At 42.0% G+C, this 17534-nt stretch overlaps 1 protein-coding gene across 2 annotated transcripts in view; it reads left to right on the top strand.

The window, feature by feature from the left end:
• aire (autoimmune regulator) overlaps positions 1-11584 on the top strand; it is a 48494-nt gene extending 36910 nt beyond the window's left edge. The window contains exons 14-15 of one of the 2 annotated variants that reach the window (XM_087993772.1): positions 7143-7269; positions 11339-11584. In XM_087993772.1, coding sequence (XP_087849898.1) covers positions 7143-7223 — 81 coding nt within the window. In that variant the 3' untranslated portion in view covers positions 7224-7269; positions 11339-11584. Of the gene's footprint in view, positions 1-7142; positions 8021-11338 lie in introns of those variants that run through there. The other variant, XM_087993771.1, reaches the window with a different exon arrangement.
• Positions 11585-17534: the final 5950 nt, after the last annotated feature.

The following is a 17534-nucleotide window of genomic DNA, read 5'->3' as shown; positions in this document are numbered from 1 at the left end:
AAGACTCTCTCCAGACTTAATGCTAACATTTTTGAAAGAATTTTGAAATCCACGTTTAACAAGGATATGGGTCCATATGAAGAGCAATCTCCTGGGGCCTTTCCCTTCTTAAGAATGAGAGAAATATTTGCTTCTCTCAACAAAGGCAGGAGGCAGCCCTGACTGCGTGAGTAGTTATACATATTTATGAGTGGCCCAGCCAGTTCACCTAGAAATTCTTTATAGAAATCAACCTGGAATCCGTCTGGCCCAGGCGCTTTACCACTCTGAAGCTGCCTAACCGTGTCGAGTACTTCCTGGGTTGTCAAGGGGACATTCAAGATCTACACCTGCTCCGAGTTAGAAGGATTCCATCTTCCCAGTTCTATCCTCACAGTCCTGGGACTTATACAGTTCAAAATAGAACTTTCTAAGGGCAGTATTGATCTTTTTACGATCACAAGTCAAGGTACCAGCATTTTCTCTAATAGATGTAATGGCTTGAGTAGCCTTTTTCTTTCTAGTAAGGTATTCTAGGTATCTGCCAGGCTTGTTACCATATTCAAATAATCTTTGCTTTGCGAATAATATTTCCCTCTTTACTGTTTGAGTAAGTGCAGCATTCAAGGCTGCCCAAAGGGCTGTGATCCTTTGTAACTTAGTAATGGAAGGCCTGTTAAGATACGCTGTCTCAGCTGCCTTCAAGCAAGCCTCGAGCAGGCGCTGTTGCTCTCCCTTCCTCTTCTCGTTCGGGAAGGCCCAGCAACCGAATATTTTTCCGACGACCTCAATTATCAATGTCGTCAATGCGCTCTTCAAGGTTCCGGACTCGCTGCTCCAGAGCCCGGACCTGACCCTCGAATGACTCAGCAGCAATCTCCGAGGCTGCGGCCTGTTGCTCCACCCCTCCAACATGCTGCTAGAATTTTTCAATCTCTCAGTCATGCTTCTGCAGCGTGACCGAGATCAACTCCCACCTGGATCAGGTCTCCTCGATGAAGGTGTCGATCTTCTCCTGGAGTTTGGCGATCTCGGAGATCAGGCTCGCCACCGAAGGTAAGTCCCCAGAAGCTGCCACGGACGTCTCTGCTGCTGCGGGAGGAGATGGGGGAGGGGTCCCAGCCTGTTGCGAGCTGTGTGAGTTTTTGCCCTTCGTCATTTTTAAAAAAACATTAAACTATCCAAGTTTGATGTAAAATGACTGAGTGCGCTGGGCAAAAGCTATCCTAAATGATTCAAAGAGTGAGGTGAAGGTGGGTGCCCCATTTTGTCTAAGTCTTAGGCAGAGCACTGTAGACTCAGACTTACTGGGGCACCGCAATCTTGGATCTCCCCTGACAGAATCCATTACTTAAAGGACTTTCAGTTGTTGTATTCATGATCACAATGTCTGTGTTTTCACACGTGGCTCTGGACTCATCAGTGACAAATTCCCCTCTATTTCTGCAAAGCTGTACTGACCTGTTTTATTGTTCTTACAGGTAGTTCATGAATTAATTGTATTTTTGCCAAAGAAAAATAAGACAGAAATCTCACTGGTGCCTTAGATGGAACCAGCAACTTACACATATGAGAGAATATAATACAATACAGCAACTTAAATGCTAGGACAGATTCAGAGAACAGTAAACTTTGTACAAGCTGTTCAAATTCAAAAGATATTCTTCCATGGAAAAAACATTTTACAAAATCTATCAAACCTAACTTCCCCTCAGAAGTATGTAGCAGGTTAACTTTCTTATAAACTTCACCCAAGAACCTAATGGAAAATACAATTTTTTTTACCATCAAAGTAATGGACATCAATGTGGCAAAATACTTTTGATTTTACTTGTGGGCGGCATGGTGGCACAGTGGTTAGCACTGCTGCCTCATGGCGCCGGAGACCCGGGTTCAATTCCTGACTCAGGCGACTGACTGTGTGGAGTTTGCACGTTCTCCCCGTGTCTGCGTGGGTTTCCTCGGGGTGCTCCGGTTTCCTCCCACAGTCCAAAGATGTGCAGGTCAGGTGAATTGGCCATGCTAAATTGCCCGTAGTGTTAAGTAAGGGGTAAATGTAGGGGTATGGGTGGGTTGCGCTTCGGGGAGTCGGTGTGGACTTGTTGGGCCGAAGGGCCTGTTTCCACACTGTAATGTAATCTAATCTAAAAAGAAAATGAAAATACTAAGGCAATACCTTGTTTCTTCTTTATGAAGGATGTAACTGATTATATGGCTCAGGCTCTAACTACATGGGAGAGTGATTATACATCAACAATTTACATTTAAGTTTCTGCTCTTTTTCAACATATTCACTAGCATTTTAATTTTTCCGTTCTTCATCCTTCTGCTTTCATTATTATGTTCTAATAGGCCAGTAGGTGAAGGGAAGATTGAAGCTCATTACTACACTTTTACAAGTATTTATTTACAGAAGTACATGTTTGACACATGCATATCCTTACTCATTATCCACAACTGGATGATATGGTAGTTCAGTGGTTAGCTCTACTATGTCACAGTTCCAGGGACCTGGGATTGATTCCAGCCTCAGGTGAATGTCTGCTGTTTAAGTTTGGATGTTCTCTCTGTATCTGTGTGGGTTTTGTCCAGTGCTCCAATTTTCTCCTACAGTCCAAAGATATGCCGGTTGGGTGGACTGGCCGTGCTACATTGCCTATAGTGTCCAGGGATGTGCAGGCTAAGTGGATTAACCATGTGAAATGAAGGGTCATTGGCATAGTGTAAGGATATGGGTGGGATGCTTTTTGAAGGTTCGGTGTGGACTCAGTGGGCCGAATGGCCTGCTTCCACACTGTAGGGGTTCTATGAACTTCAATCTGTGCCTATTTATAAGTGCACAAATGAATTCCAAATGAATGTCTGTCACCAGTGTGCAATTAAACACATGTAATAAACAATTAACAGTAGTGTCAGAATCACTGGACTTAAAGGTTATTTCTCAATGGTAAATAGTGCATTTATATAGAAGAGAAAATGAGGTCTGCAGATGCTGGAGATCAGAGATGGAAATGTGTTGCTGGAGAAGCGCAGCAGGTCAGGCAGCATCTAGGGAACAGGAGAATCGACGTTTCGGGCATAAGCCCTTCTTCAGGAATGAGGAAAGTTTGTCCAGCAGGCTAAGATAAAAGATAGGGAGGAGGGACTTGGGGGAGGGGCGTCGGAAATGTGATAGGTGGAAAAAGGTCAAGGTGAGGGTGATAGGACAGATTGGGGTGGGGGCGGAGAGGTCGGGAAGAAGATTGCAGGGTAGGGAGGCGGTGCTGAATTTGATGGATTTGACTGAGACAGGCTGGGGGGAGGGGAAATGAGGAAACTGGTGAAATCCGAGTTCATCCCTTGTGGTTGGAGGGTTCCTAGCCGGAAGATGAGGCGTTCTTCCTCCAACCGTCGTTTCGCTGTGGTCTGACGATGGAGGAGTCCAAAGACCTGCATATCCTTGGTGGAGTGGGAGGGGGAATTGAAATGTTGAGCTACAGGGTGGTTGGGTTGGTTGGTCCGGGTGTCCCAGAGGTGTTCTCTGAAACGCTCCGCAAGTAGGCGGCCTGTCTCCCCAATATAGAGGAGGCCACATCGGGTACAGAGGATGCAATAGATGATATGTGTGGAGGTACAGGTGAATCTGTGGCGGATATGGAAGTTTCCTTTGGGGCCTTGGAGGGAGGTAAGAGGGGAGGTGTGGGCGCAAGTCTTGCACCTCCTGCGGTTGCAGGAGAAGGTGCCGGGAGTGGAGGTTGGGTTGGTGGGGGGTGTGGATCTGACGAGGGAGTCACGGAGGGAGTGGTCTTTACGGAATGCTGATAGGGGAGGGGAGGGAAATATATCCTTGGTGGTGGGGTCCGTTTGGAGGTGGCGGAAATGACGGCGGATGATGCGCTGTACATGGAGGTTAGTGGGGTGGTAGGTGAGGACCAGTGGGGTTCTGTCCTGGTGGCGGTTGGAAGGGCGGGGTTCAAGGGTGGAGGATCGGGAAGTGGAAGAGATGCGGTGGAGGGCATCGTCGATCACGTCGGGGGGGAAATTGCGGTCCTTGAAGAAGGAGGCCATCTGGGATGTGCGTTTTTGGAACTGGTCCTCCTGGGAGCAGATGCGGCGGAGTCGAAGGAATTGGGAGAATGGGATGGCGTTTTTGCAGGGGGCAGGATGGGAGGAGGTGTAGTCCAGGTAGCTGTGGGAGTCGGTCGGTTTGTAGTAGATGTCCGTGTTGATTCGGTCGCCTGAGATGGAAATAGAAAGGTCGAGGAAGGGGAGGGAGGAATCTGAGACTGTCCAAGTGAATTTGAGGTCGGGGTGGAAGGTGTTGGTGAAGTGGATGAACTGTTCCACCTCCTCGTGGGAGCACGAGGCGGCGCCGATACAGTCATCGATGTAGCGGAGGAAAAGGTGGGGGGTGGGGCCAGTGTAGTTGCGGAAGATGGATTGTTCCACATATCCTACGAAGAGGCATTTATATACTTTTGTGCAGCTTCTTGAATTTCATCATCAAAATAGAACAGTTGAGAATGCACTTCTCCAGCCTCCCTTATGCAGCAGATGTACTTCCTAGCTTAGCCCCCTACAGATCATGCAGTTGTAACCTGATACTGCTGCTTATGATCAGCATTTGAGTTTGTTTGAGTTAAAAGTTATTTTTTAATATTTTTTTGAAAAACATTTTACAATCGATGTTAATTCACACATTGACTGCACTATAAGTATACCTGGCACGTGGCAGGTGTTGGCTGTCCCAATTGTTGGGCAACTTAATTGTCCGGCATATGTAGATTATATCATGCAAATACCACCTACTGACTGAATCTGGCTAACTTACTGACTGCTGAAGGCTTGTTGTGTTATCAAAAACTGAAATTGCTGGAAAAACTCAGCAGGTCTGGCAGTATCTGTGGAGAGAAAGCAGAGTTAAGGGAACTGTAGTGATTTCCCTGATTGACCAAGTTAACAGCCTCAGCCATGGAGCCCTGGCTAACAGGTAAAAACAGTGTTTGTCAGAGATCCTGACACTGTATGAGGCAGTACTATAATCAAGAATTGTTCATGTATAAATAAAGAGTGACTTGATAACACAATACCAGCCTCTATGGAGTTATTTAAGGAATGTTCTGAAGAAAGGTCATTGGACCCAAAATGTTAACTGTGCTTTTTCTCCATAGATGCTGCCAGACCTGCTGAATTTTCCAGCAATTCCTGTTTTTGCTTCTGATTTCCAGCATTGGCTGCTCTTTGTTTTATTTTTGTTTATTGTGGTAAGGTATTACTTGTGGTGTGCCTTACTGCTGTTTCAAATATTCAGTAGCTTTGTACCCAATAGGTTCAGTTGTGATACGCACTGAATGTGCCTGGTGTTGTGCAGGCTGGTTGGGAATTCATTTCATAATCCTCACACCAGTAATTAGCTAACACCATTTAAAATCAATCTGATTGTCACAGCTTCTTTGCATGGCCCTGTTACTTTGTCCAGGTCAATATGTTGAGCTTTGAAGGGATTTGTCTTGACCTGCTGCCATTGACTTGCCAGAAGATTAATGGAAACCTCAAATGCCCTGCATAAACATGGTTTCTGCTAAATTTCCATCGAAGCAATGAACACTGCCCAAGATAATCCCCAGGTATTTTCTTCCAGAAATGTTTTTCTACTTTCCCCTTAAAAGGTATAATACTCTCTGGCAAATCATTCCATGTCTCAGATACTATCTGAGTAAAGAAAGATTTTTTAACTTGTAGGTCCACTCTCCTACTTACAATTCTAACTTAATCAATCCTGATTTCAAACCAAAGCAGGTAGCCTTCCTTGTTCCCTCAATCAAAACTTTTTCCTGCCCTGATTTGGAGATGCCGGTGTTGGACTGGGGTGTACAAAGTTAAAAATCACACAACAGTTATAGTCCAACAGTTTAATTGGAAGCACACTAGCTTTCGGATCGACGCTCCAGGTGATAGTGGAGGGCTCGATCCTAACACAGAATTTATAGCAAAAATTTACAGTGTGGTGTAACTGAAATTATACATTGAAAAATTGATTGTCTGTTAAGCCTTTCATCTGTTAGAATACAGTGATAGTTTCACTTCTTTCATGTGAAAGCTCTCCTCATAACTGGAAATTTCCAATCAATTTCATCCAGGTGAATATAACCTGATTGTTCTCCAGTTTTAGGGCCCATTTATTCAAAGAGTGACTACAGCGACACTCAGCATCCAAACTATTACCTAGTACCACACATACTTGTGTAATAAGCAAACCTTTTGCTACTTTTTCAGTTAAACTTATGGCGTCAACTATTACATGGATACTACATTTGAGTGGCTGAAATTCATGCCGTTAGAAAGTGAGGACTGCAGATACTGGAGACCAGAGTCGAGAGTGTGGTGCTGGAAAAGCGCAGCAGATCAGGCAGCATGTGAAGAGCTGGAGAATGAACCTTGAAAGAGTTCAAAAAAGATTTACAAGAATGTTGCCAGGGTTGAAGGGGAGAGGCTGAATAGGCTGGGGCTGTTTTCCTTGGAGCATCGGAGGCTGAGGGATGACCTTCATAGAGGTTTATAAAATCATGAGGGGCCTAGACAGGGTAAATAGACAAGGTATTTTCCCTGGTGTGGGGGTGTCCGGAACTAGAGGGCATAGGTTTAATGTGAGAAGGGAAAGATTTATAAAGGACCTGAGGGGCAACTTTTTCACGCAGAGGGTGATGTGTGTATGGAACGAGCTTCCAGAGGAAGTGGTGGAGGCTGGTATAATTACAACATTTAAAAGGCATCTAGATGAGTACATGAATAGGAAGGGTTTAGAGGAATATGGGCTAAGTGCTGGAAAATGGGATTAGGTTAATTTAGGACATCTTGTTGGCATGGATGAGTTAGATCAAAGGATCATTTTCCATACTGTACATCTCTATGACTCTATGACTGTGAACCTTTTCTATTGCATTCTCTAATCTAATTTCATACTAACTCATATTAAATATAATCTAAGTTAGGCAGTTCTTTCCATCTGCAGTGTCTATGCCTAATAGTTTAAAGATCAACATCATGCCCTTTTTCCACTGTCTGTCTTTAACCAGCCCAGTTCCTGACTTTTTTCCTCAATCCTGACCTAGGAAATATCGTGTAATCAGGAGTACCCAAAGCATAAATCAATACTTTTAACTTTATTCTTTGATTTGTCATAGAGCTCGATCGATGGCATCTTGCAGTGGGCTTTGCAAAACATTCCCCGGCCCGTGTCTGAGAGCCCTGGCCTTAATCATTAATGGAGGTCTTCTTCTGTGGAGAAGCTGATCTAATCTGAATAGAAAGGTGCGCTGTGCAAAATCCTGCAGGTTTAGGGCTAACAGTGGGGAAGCAGCAACTGGTGACTAGATGTAGATTCTTCGAAGTCAATGTATGCTCCTCCCAAAATCTTGAACACCAAAGACAACTGAAGAGGTTAATCCTGAAGGAGCAAAAGATGGTCGGGCCAAATGGTGGAAAGATAGCCACTTACTTTGATTTCTTCCTCAAGACAATTCATTGTGAACGTGTCACTGGGTAACAGTGATCATAACAGGATTGAATTTTACATTCAGTTTGAGGAAGAGAGAATGGATCCAATACTGGCATTTTAACCTCAAATGAGGGAAACCATGAGGACACAAAAGCAGAGCTACCTAAAGTAAATTTAAAATTAGGTTAAGGGTATGATCAGTAGAGATACTTAAGGGTATCTCAGAATACACAGGATAGTTACATTCCAATGAGAAAAATGGGGGGATGTACTATCCAAGGTTAACAAAAACAATTAAAGACAGAATTAAACTCAAAAAAGGGCATCTAATTGCTCAAAGATAAATGACAGGCACAAATAATTGGACATAAAATAAAATAACATCAAAAAATGATTAGAAAATTCATGAGGAAAGAAAAACTAGACTGTGAGAAAACGTTATCTGGAAATATTTTATAAAAACAGGTAGTAAGAATTTCTATAGACATTTTAAAAAGAGTGAATAAACTGAATGTGAACCCTCTAGAAAGTGATTCTGGATATTTAATAAATGAAAATAGGGAGGTGATAGATACATTTGATAGAAATTTTGCACCTGTCTTCATGTCGAGGATAGAAGTAACTTCTCAGAAATAGCTGTCAAACAGCAAATGTAAAGAAGGGTCAATAAAATTGTTATCATCCAGAAGGTGTAGTGAGTAAGTTGTGGTTAACACGTCAACGGGACCTTGTGGATTTCATCTTATGAACTTAAAAGAAGTGGCTAATGAGAAATTTGATGCATTGCTTTTAATTTTCCAAAATTCCTAGATCTGGAAAAGGTTCCTTTCATTGGGAAAGAGAAAAGGGAAAGAGACAGAATGCAAAATCTACAGGCAGTTAGCTTGACATCTGTCATAGGGAAGATGTTAGAAGCTATTACTAAAGATATGACAGCAGGGCGCTTAGAAAAATTCAAGGTACTTAGGCTTACACAAAATAGTTTTGTGCAAGGGGATATCATGTGTAACTAATTTATTGGTGTTTTTGAGGACTTAACATGTGCTTGGATAAAGGGAAAGGTGGACTTTAATTAAATTTCCAGAAGGCAATTCAGATGAGGCCATTGCAAACCTTGTTTCAGAAAATAAAAGCTCATGGTATGGGAATAATGTAATGGCATGGATAGAAGATTAGCTAATAAACAGGGATAGGGAATACACATAAACAGGTCATTTTCTGGTTGCCAAGATTAAATTACTTACAGTGTGGAAACAGGCCTTTCGGCCCAACAAGTCCACACCGACCCTCCGAAGAGCAACCCACCCAGACCTATTCCCCTACATTTACCCCTTCACCTAATGCTATGGGCAATTTAGCATGGCCAATTCACCTAACCTGCACATTTTTGGACTGTGGGAGGAAACCGGAACACCCAGAGGAAACCCACGCAGACACGGGGAGAATGTGCAAACTCCACACAGACAGTTGCCTGAGGCAGGAATTGAACCCGGGTCTCAGGTGCTGTGAGACCACCGTGCCGCCCATAATGTAATTAGTGATGTTACAGGGGTCAGTGCTGGTGCCTCGACATTTTACAATTTATAGAAATGGCTTGGATGACCCTGATCCCAAGGTTGCTAGATTTACTGAGGAAACAAAAATATGTAGTAAACTAAGCTGTTAAGAAGACGTGAGGAAGCTACAAAGCAATATAGATAAGTTAAGTCAGTGGGCAAAGATCTGTGAAATGGACAATATGTGCAGGAATGTAAAATTTCCCATTTTGGCAGGAAAAATAAAAAAGATGTATGATCTAAAAGGTGAAATATTGTAAAGCTCTGACATGCAGGGAAAGCTGGATGCCCTGGTTATGAATTGCAAAAGGTAAGAGTGCAGGTAGAACAATTAATTAGGAAAGCTAATAAAATGTTATTATTTATTGTGAGGGCACTTGAATACAAAAGTAGGGAGGTTATTTCTTTGTTATACAGGGCACTGGTGAAACCATCTCTTGAATACTTTATACAGTATTGGTTTCCTTATTTAAGGAAGTATTGGAAACAGCTCAGAGACATGCCTGGAATGTTCAGGAATCTTATGAGGAAAGGCTATGATGAAGACGTATATAATGTTAATTAGGCCACAGCTGGAGCACTGTGTGCAGTTCCGGTCATCACATTATAGGAAGAATGTGATTGCACTGGAGATGGTGCAGAGGTGTTTCACCAAGATATTCTCTGACTTGAAATTATTCAGCTATGAAGAGAGGCTAGACAATCCAGTTATCCTGAGAACAGTGAAGGTTGAGGGGAATTTGAATAAAGTGTACAAAGTTATGAGGGGCAGGAGCTGGAAGAACACAGTGAGTCAGACAGATTCAGGAAGTGGAGAAGTCGATGTTCGGGTGTAATCCTTCTATATAGGACTGGGGTGTGGTTGTGGGGGGAGCTGCAGATAAACGGGGTGGCAGGGGTTGGGTGGTGAAGTGGGGATAGGTGAAGACATGTTGGTCAATGGAAAGAATGGATCCAGTTAGTGGCAGGAAGCAGTGGAAGGGATGGGGAGGGGCTGGGTAGGGAGTTGGGGGAGATTATTTGAAATTGAAGAACTTAGTGTTGAGTCCTCCAAGCTATAGGCTGCCCAGGTGGAAGATGAGGTGTTGTTCCTCCAATTTGCTTTGTGGTTGGTTTTGGCAATGGAGGAGGCCAAGGATGGTCATGTCGGAAAGGGAGTGGTTGGGGGAATTGAAATGGGTGCTGACTGGGAGGTCCAGTCAGCCCCTGCTGCGATGCTCAATGAACCGTTCCCTAAGTTTATGTTCGGTCTCTCCAATCTAGAGAAGACTACATCGGGAGCGCCTGATGCAGTAAACTAGGTTGGAAGAGAGGCAGGTGAACCTCTGTCTCAGGAGGAAGAACAGTTTGGGGCCTTGGATGGAAGTGAGGGGGTGGTGTACTGGCAGGTTTTGCATCTTTTCCGGTTGCAGGGGAAGGTACCTGGGGATTCAGGGGGGTTGGTGGACAACTTATGAATGTTAAAGGGAACGGTCCTTGCCAAGAGGGGTGGGGAGGGGAAGATGTTCTTGGTGGTGGGGTCTAGTTGGAGTTGGCACAAGTAATTAAGGAAATTATGAGGGAGCATAGGTAGGCTACGTCTGGAAAACTACCTATTTATAGTAGAGTAGTCGGTTTAATTTCATAGTTTGCTTATGATATTTCAGTTTCTATTATAATTCCACATTGATCTCCAAATTATTGCTTTGATTGTATGGAAATGTTTAAGTGATATCTGAAAAATTCAGTATACAGATACTTCACTTCCAGGTTTTCTGCCTATTAGCATATTCTAATATGATTGGTTACTTACCCTGTTTGATGACATCACTGCTGCTAAATATCTGCAGATCCTTTTGACCTGACATCCAAATCAGAACAACATTGGGAAAGGGAAAATTCACATAGTAAGGATTGCTTTGCTTTGTGGGCAGTTTTGTTTTAGATCAGGGATGTGTTGTGTTGATGAATCACAGATTGCGAAATCTGGGTCCATACAATTTCCAGATTCAGGCTGACAGGAGAATTGGAAATGTTTGCTTAATAACCTTGAATGAATTGGTGTGATGTTAGATTGTCAACTACTTTGATGTGTGAGATTCAAAACTGAGACATCAAATTGATTTTACACAAATCCCTTACAGCCAAAGACAGATAATTTAATCTAATGGGCAAGAGTTGAAAGGACAATGTTTGACCTAATGTCTCACCCAGTCCCAAAGTGTGAGAGCACTGGGTCTGACATATCAATAGTTTCACAAAGTCCATTTGATCATTCTTACCTCTTATTCTGATTGTAAATTGGAAAAGTCATGTTCTAATTTCTACTATTTCTTTTCTGACATAGCTACACCTGTACTGAAGAGGAGCGAACGGAACTTTATTTTGCTGTTGGGAAAATGCAACTGATGTTCAATGACAAGCTCAAGGATTGTATTTTATTTTGCATCATTTTCTATCCTGCACATAAGCATTCAAAGGAAAGCTGCTTTGGATTGAATTATGTACAGTATATGTAGCTGGTATTATTTTTGACTTTAAGCTTTCAGTTACTTGGTCAACAGCACCTTGAGAACAAGCAGATGTTGCTGAGAGTTATGTCATGATTGTTTGCTACAACACATTGTTATCTGCCCCTCTTTGCTCAGTGTCTTAACCCATTATTACAAGAAAAATAGTACAGAATACTTGCTTTCATCCTATTGATGTTGTTAACATCAGAGTAACAAAACATCCCATGGGACTTCACAGTGAAAGCAAGGGACAGACACTGCAGGGTGAATTTCATGATCATATACTGTTGAACCAAGGATCCAAACTCCAGGCACTACATGAACCATCCTATTACCCTGGTCTAGGTGGGAGAGGTAACTAATATCGGTGATGTGAAAGTAGTGGGTTTCAAGGCATTTTAAAAATAGAGAGTGAAGAGAAGAAGTACCTAAAGAGAGTAGAACCAATGTGGCCCAGGGCTCTAGTGAACAAAAGGGTAATGGATCCTTGAGGGTGGATCTAATGTAAGTGCGTGGGAAAAAGTTTAGAGTTAAAGATGTTTCCAGAGATAGGGATACATCCTATTTAAATTTGAGTAGCGACAGCCAGTGTAAGCCAGTAATGAAGATTCTGAAGGTGGGACAGGTGGAGCAAATGTAGTAAACGATGAGAAAGAATGGATAAAGTAAGACTTTGTGCAAATTGTAATGTTTGGAAGCATAGATAATTGGTTGTAACTTGAGGTAAGGCTGCCTTCTCCTCTCTTTCCTCAACATTGATGACATAGGTGACAACCTTTCCAAAAATCATTGCTATTCTATCTTCCATAAAAACAAGCTTTTCAATTAATCCTTCTTAATCTCTCCCTTTCTGGCTCAGTATCTGAATTAACTCCACAGAGGCCAGTATCCCATCACCAAGTCACCCATTATTTACATATGAATCATCCTCGACTATAGTATTGCCCCATATAGAGTCAGACAACAGAGTGTCAGTATCTTTAGGTTAGATTAGATTCCCTACAGTATGAAAACAGGCCCTTCGGCCCAACAAGTCCACACCACCCCTCCGAAGAGCAACCCATCCAGACTCATTCCCCTAACCTATAATTACCCCTTGACTAATGCACCTAACACTATGGGCAATTTAGCATGGTCATTTCACCTGACCTGCATATCTTTGGATTGTGGGAGAAAACCGAAGCACCTGGAGGAAACCCAAGCAGACAAGGAGAGAATGTGCAAACTCCACACAGACAGTCACCCGGATCCCTGCCTCTGTGAGGCAGCAGTGCTAACCACTGACCATTGTGCCGCCCATATCCTTTTTATCTGTAAGCCAGGGCTCTCTGATTGAACCAGATTTACAGCCCCATTCAGGCAACTCATATTCTCTGAGGTCCAGCTGGCTGAACTCATTTCGGTACATATTCTATTATCTTTATGCTTATGTGTGGAAGTCTTGGGACCTATATCCATACCAGTTGCTGCAGTTGTTCTGGTATAACCAATGATGTAGGGTTGAGTGTGTGGCACTGGAAAAGCACAGCAGATCAGGCAGCATCCGAGGAGCAGGGGAATTGATGCTTTGGGCATATACCCTTCATCAGGAATCATGGAGGGCATGATGAAGGGAATATGCTCGAAACATTGATTCTCCTGCTGCCCGGATGCTGCCTGACCTGCTGTGCTTTTCCAGCGTCACACTCTAGACTTTGATCTCCAGCATCTGCAGTCCTCACTTTCTCCATGTGTAATGTAGGGGAGGAGAAGGGAGAAGAAGTTGATTGAGATCCTTGCATAGATTTGAGTCAAGAAAGAATGGCTTTCTGAACAAGTAATTAATTTTTTGTCACATATGATGAAGAGGAGATTATATTGTGTTGAAAGGTAGCTTTGACAGGCTGTTAGGGAGAAAGTTCCAATAACTCAGCAAGAATTATTCTCATTGACAACATTTTTGCCTTGTACTTTGTATTACATTTGTCATATATACATAAGTATATTATGGTTATTTGTTTGTAATTGGCGGCCATGATTAGTTTTGCCCAGAGCAACTGAGGCTTGGAGATCCTACTTAATGTCAACTGAAGGTATCTATTCTCTGGCTACAAGTGTTTTTCCATTGAAATAAAGGGGAAGGAAAAAATAACAGATTGGTTTATCATAAATTAATTTCTTATCTTTTAAAAATTAGTTTTCTGAGTAGTTTACAATCTTAGGTTTTTGGTTCACTTTTGGCTCTTGGTTTGAACTTCAGGGAGCCATGATGAGATCTGTTCTGGGGTAATCACCAGACTGAGAGAGAAAGAGAGAGAGAGATCGAATAATCATTTTGATGCTGACAAGGTCTTCAGTAGAGTTTGTTGTGATCGGGCTCATAGGTGGCAGCAAAAAGGTTGGGATTTTAAAAGTGCAATTGTAAGTGAACTGTGAGAGAGCTTTTTCCAGGAATAGGCAAAAACAGAAATGAATTTGAGAGAGGACATGGGATGTGGTTGGAGGCTAGAACTAGAACGTGATCAGAGATGGCACTGGCTGTGATTGACATGATGAGATTAGGGAGATCACATGAGATGGTAATGACAAGGGGGTGGCCTATGTATGGGTTTGAGAGCCTATGTGACAGGAGGGATTGAGGGTGGACGAGGAGGCAGTGAGCACAGAGGAGTGATTATGTGATGAATTGCAATGAAAGTTGAATTCATCAAGATAAAAAGTTGTTCAACGAGGAAAGTAGGGTATCTGCATTGGTGAGAAAAGCTTTATGACTCTTGGTGCGTGGGAGAGAACAAGGATTTGAACTGAATGGTTAAAAGAATGGAATAAAGTGAGGTGTTCAAAGGAAAAGAAAGTGTAGAGGAGTAATGGCACAAACCAAGGGGTGGTTTGGTGATATGAGGCAAAGGCTGGACAAGGCGAGTGATAGAATATATAGCTAGTGAGGGCAGGATTAATTTAGGAAGAAGGTGCAATCCTCCTGCCATCAAGTTTACATTATGACCATTATATCAATGCGCACTAAATTAATACATAGCAAACAATGTTCCCTCTAAACTCCAAGAGCTCTCAGATGGTGATTGGCATGCATTTTTCTTGATTCCACGTCCTCAAAAAGTAGCATTTTCTCATATGCAGCGGTGAGCTTCAACTCCGAATACATTCTCCTCTTTTTAAAGCAGTAATCATCTTATCCTTATTTTCCGGACACCATCTAAAAACAAAAAGATATTCTTACAGTTAGGCTTGGAAAATACTTTGAAGAACTTCAACAGTGATGTCCTGGAGACTGAGTTGACAACAACAACCATCACCATCTTCCTTTGTGCTTGATATGACTCTAACCAAGATAGAGCTCTCTCCCGATTCTCATTGACTTCAGTTTTGCTAACTATTGCAAAGATGATTGAAACAGCTGATTGCATTATGACTACTGTGAAGTTTCTGATGATTTTACAGATGATTTTACTGAAATTTGGAATGACAGTGTCGCTGATCATAGCAGTGATACTTTTGTGATATTGCTGATTTATATTGTGATGTTTCTAATGATTACAGTGATGATTTTACTGGTTTGTTTGGCAGTGGTGATTTTATTGATGATTATAATGTTGACTAATGATTGCAGTGCTCTTCCTCACCAACAGTGTAAAACAAACTGTAGTTATGTGCACGGGGTCCACCTGAGATCAGAATTAACAACACACCATTGGGAGGAGCTAGAACATTCTGGTAGCTAGGATTTATGGTGAGAGATATGATTGTCTAGTTGAAGAGCTCGGCACACACATTTAAATGTAACTACTGACAAACAAAAGTGACATACAAATTGACCCTCAGGACCAAGTTGCTTATACAGCAATGAAGCCTTCTTCACAATTTAGATTTGTGACAGATGAACGGTCCAAATGCATTGCAGATTTACTGATGAGACAAATATAAATGGAAGAACAAGTTGTGACTAGGTTACAAAGACTCTGCAAAGCGATATAGCAGGGTGATTGATTTAGGAAAATGGAGTGTAATGTTGAAAAATGTGACTTTTAGAAATGTGGATTATATAAATGGAGAGATTGCAGGATGGTGTCACTGAAAGGATCTTAGTGTCTTTGTACAGTGTTCACAAAAGGTTATTATGCAGTTACAGTAAGTGATAAAGAAGGGAAATGGAATGTTGGCCTTTAATGCAGGGAGTTATGTGTTCTAATCGGGAAATCTCCCTACAACTGGCAAGATTGGAGGAACATGTGGCTGAGACTGCACTGAAAATACTGTGTACAGTTATGGTATCCTCACTTAAGATGGGATAAACTTGCATTAGAAGCAGTTCAAAGCAGGTTCACTAAACTGATTCCTGAGATAAAACAGTTGTCTAATGAAAAAACATTGAGCAACTTGGGTCTATGTTCATTGGAGTTTGTAAGAATGGCAGGTGATCATATTGTAATATATAACATACTTTATGGGCTTGAATATTTCTCCTTCGGGAAAATTTGGACTGGGAAGCATAAGTTTAAAAATAAGACATCTTCAATTTAAGACAGAGATGAAGGTGAATTTCGTTTTTCATTGAACCCTTCGTCTTTGGAAATTTCTTCCACAGAGAGCCTTGGAGGCTGGGCCCTTTAAGATCATCAATGCTGATTTAGATTTTTTCATTTACAAACAAGTCAAGGGTTGTGAGGAACAGGCAGAAAATGGAATTAAGGCCATAAGCAAATCAACTATGAGCTTCTCCAATGGTGCAGAAAGGTTGATGTGCTAAATGGCTTCTTTTCTTTGATTTCTTTAACTGATGTGGTCGTTACAGGTTTGGCTAACATTATAATTGCCCTGGAGGAGTTGGTAGTGAGCTATCTTCTTGAACCACTGCAGTCTTTGGAGTGTAGGAATATTCAAATGATATTAGGGAGGGAGGATTTCACACAGCAACAGTGATGGAACAGCAAGTTAGAATGTTGTGAAGCTTGGACAGGAAATTTCAGGTGATGGTATTCCAGCGTACCTGCTGCTCTTGTCCTTCAAGGTGTTAAAATTCACAGGTTTAGCTGGTTCTTTTGAAGGAATCTTGTTGAGTTTTTGTGTTTTCTAGATTACACATTGCTGCCACTTTCCATCGATGGTAAAGGGAATGAATATTCAAGAAGTTAGATGATGTGCTAATCAATGGGCTGCTTTAACCAAAGCAAGTTACCGTATAGCGGGTGCTGGAAATCAGAAACAAACACAGAAAATGCTCAAGAAACTCAGCAGGTCTGTGGAGAGATAAACAGAGTTAACAAGTTGAGTCCAGTGTGATTCTTCTTTCGGGAATCTTGTCCTGATGGTGTCAAGTTTCTTAAGTGTTATTGAAGCTGCATCAATCCAGGAAAATGGAGAGTATTTCACCACACTCCTGACTTGAGCCTCATAGATGGACATGCATTAGAGAGACAGGAGACGAGTTATTCTTCATAGAATTCCTGGACTTCAACCTGTTTTTGTAGTCGCAGTAGGTATGATTCTCCAATTCAGTTTCTGATCAACATGAACATCTATGACATTGTTAAAAATCACACAACACCAGGTTATAATCCAATAGGTTTAATTGGAAGCACACTAACTTTCGGAGCAACGCTCCTTCATCAGGTGATGAATCATCTGATGAAGGAGCGTCGCTCCAAAAGCTAGTGTGCTTCCAATTAAACCTGTTGGACTATAACCTGGTGTTGTGTGATTTTTAACTTTGTACATCCCAGTCCAACACCGGCATCTCCGAATCATCAGATCTATGACATTGATAGTGAAGGATTCAGCGATGTGAATGACGTTAAATGACAAGAGGCAATGCTTAGATTCCCTCCTATTAGAAATGGTCAATGCAACGCTACTCTTGACCTTATAACATAGAACAGTACAGCATAGTGCAGGTCCTTCGGCCATTGATGTTGTGCTGGCCTTTTAGCTACTCTAAGATCAGATTAACCTGCATAACCTTCATTGCACTAACTTCTATATACATATCCAAGATTCACGTAAATGTCCCTAATGTATTTGAGTCTATGACCACTG

Source organism: Chiloscyllium plagiosum, unplaced genomic scaffold (assembly GCF_037043375.1).
Source record: "Chiloscyllium plagiosum isolate Xiang-an unplaced genomic scaffold, Cpla_swu_hap1 HiC_scaffold_13, whole genome shotgun sequence".
In the NCBI taxonomy this organism is placed as follows: Eukaryota; Metazoa; Chordata; class Chondrichthyes; order Orectolobiformes; family Hemiscylliidae; genus Chiloscyllium; species Chiloscyllium plagiosum.
Note: the sequence above shows the minus strand (reverse complement) of the source record. Positions and strands in the feature narration are given on the sequence as shown.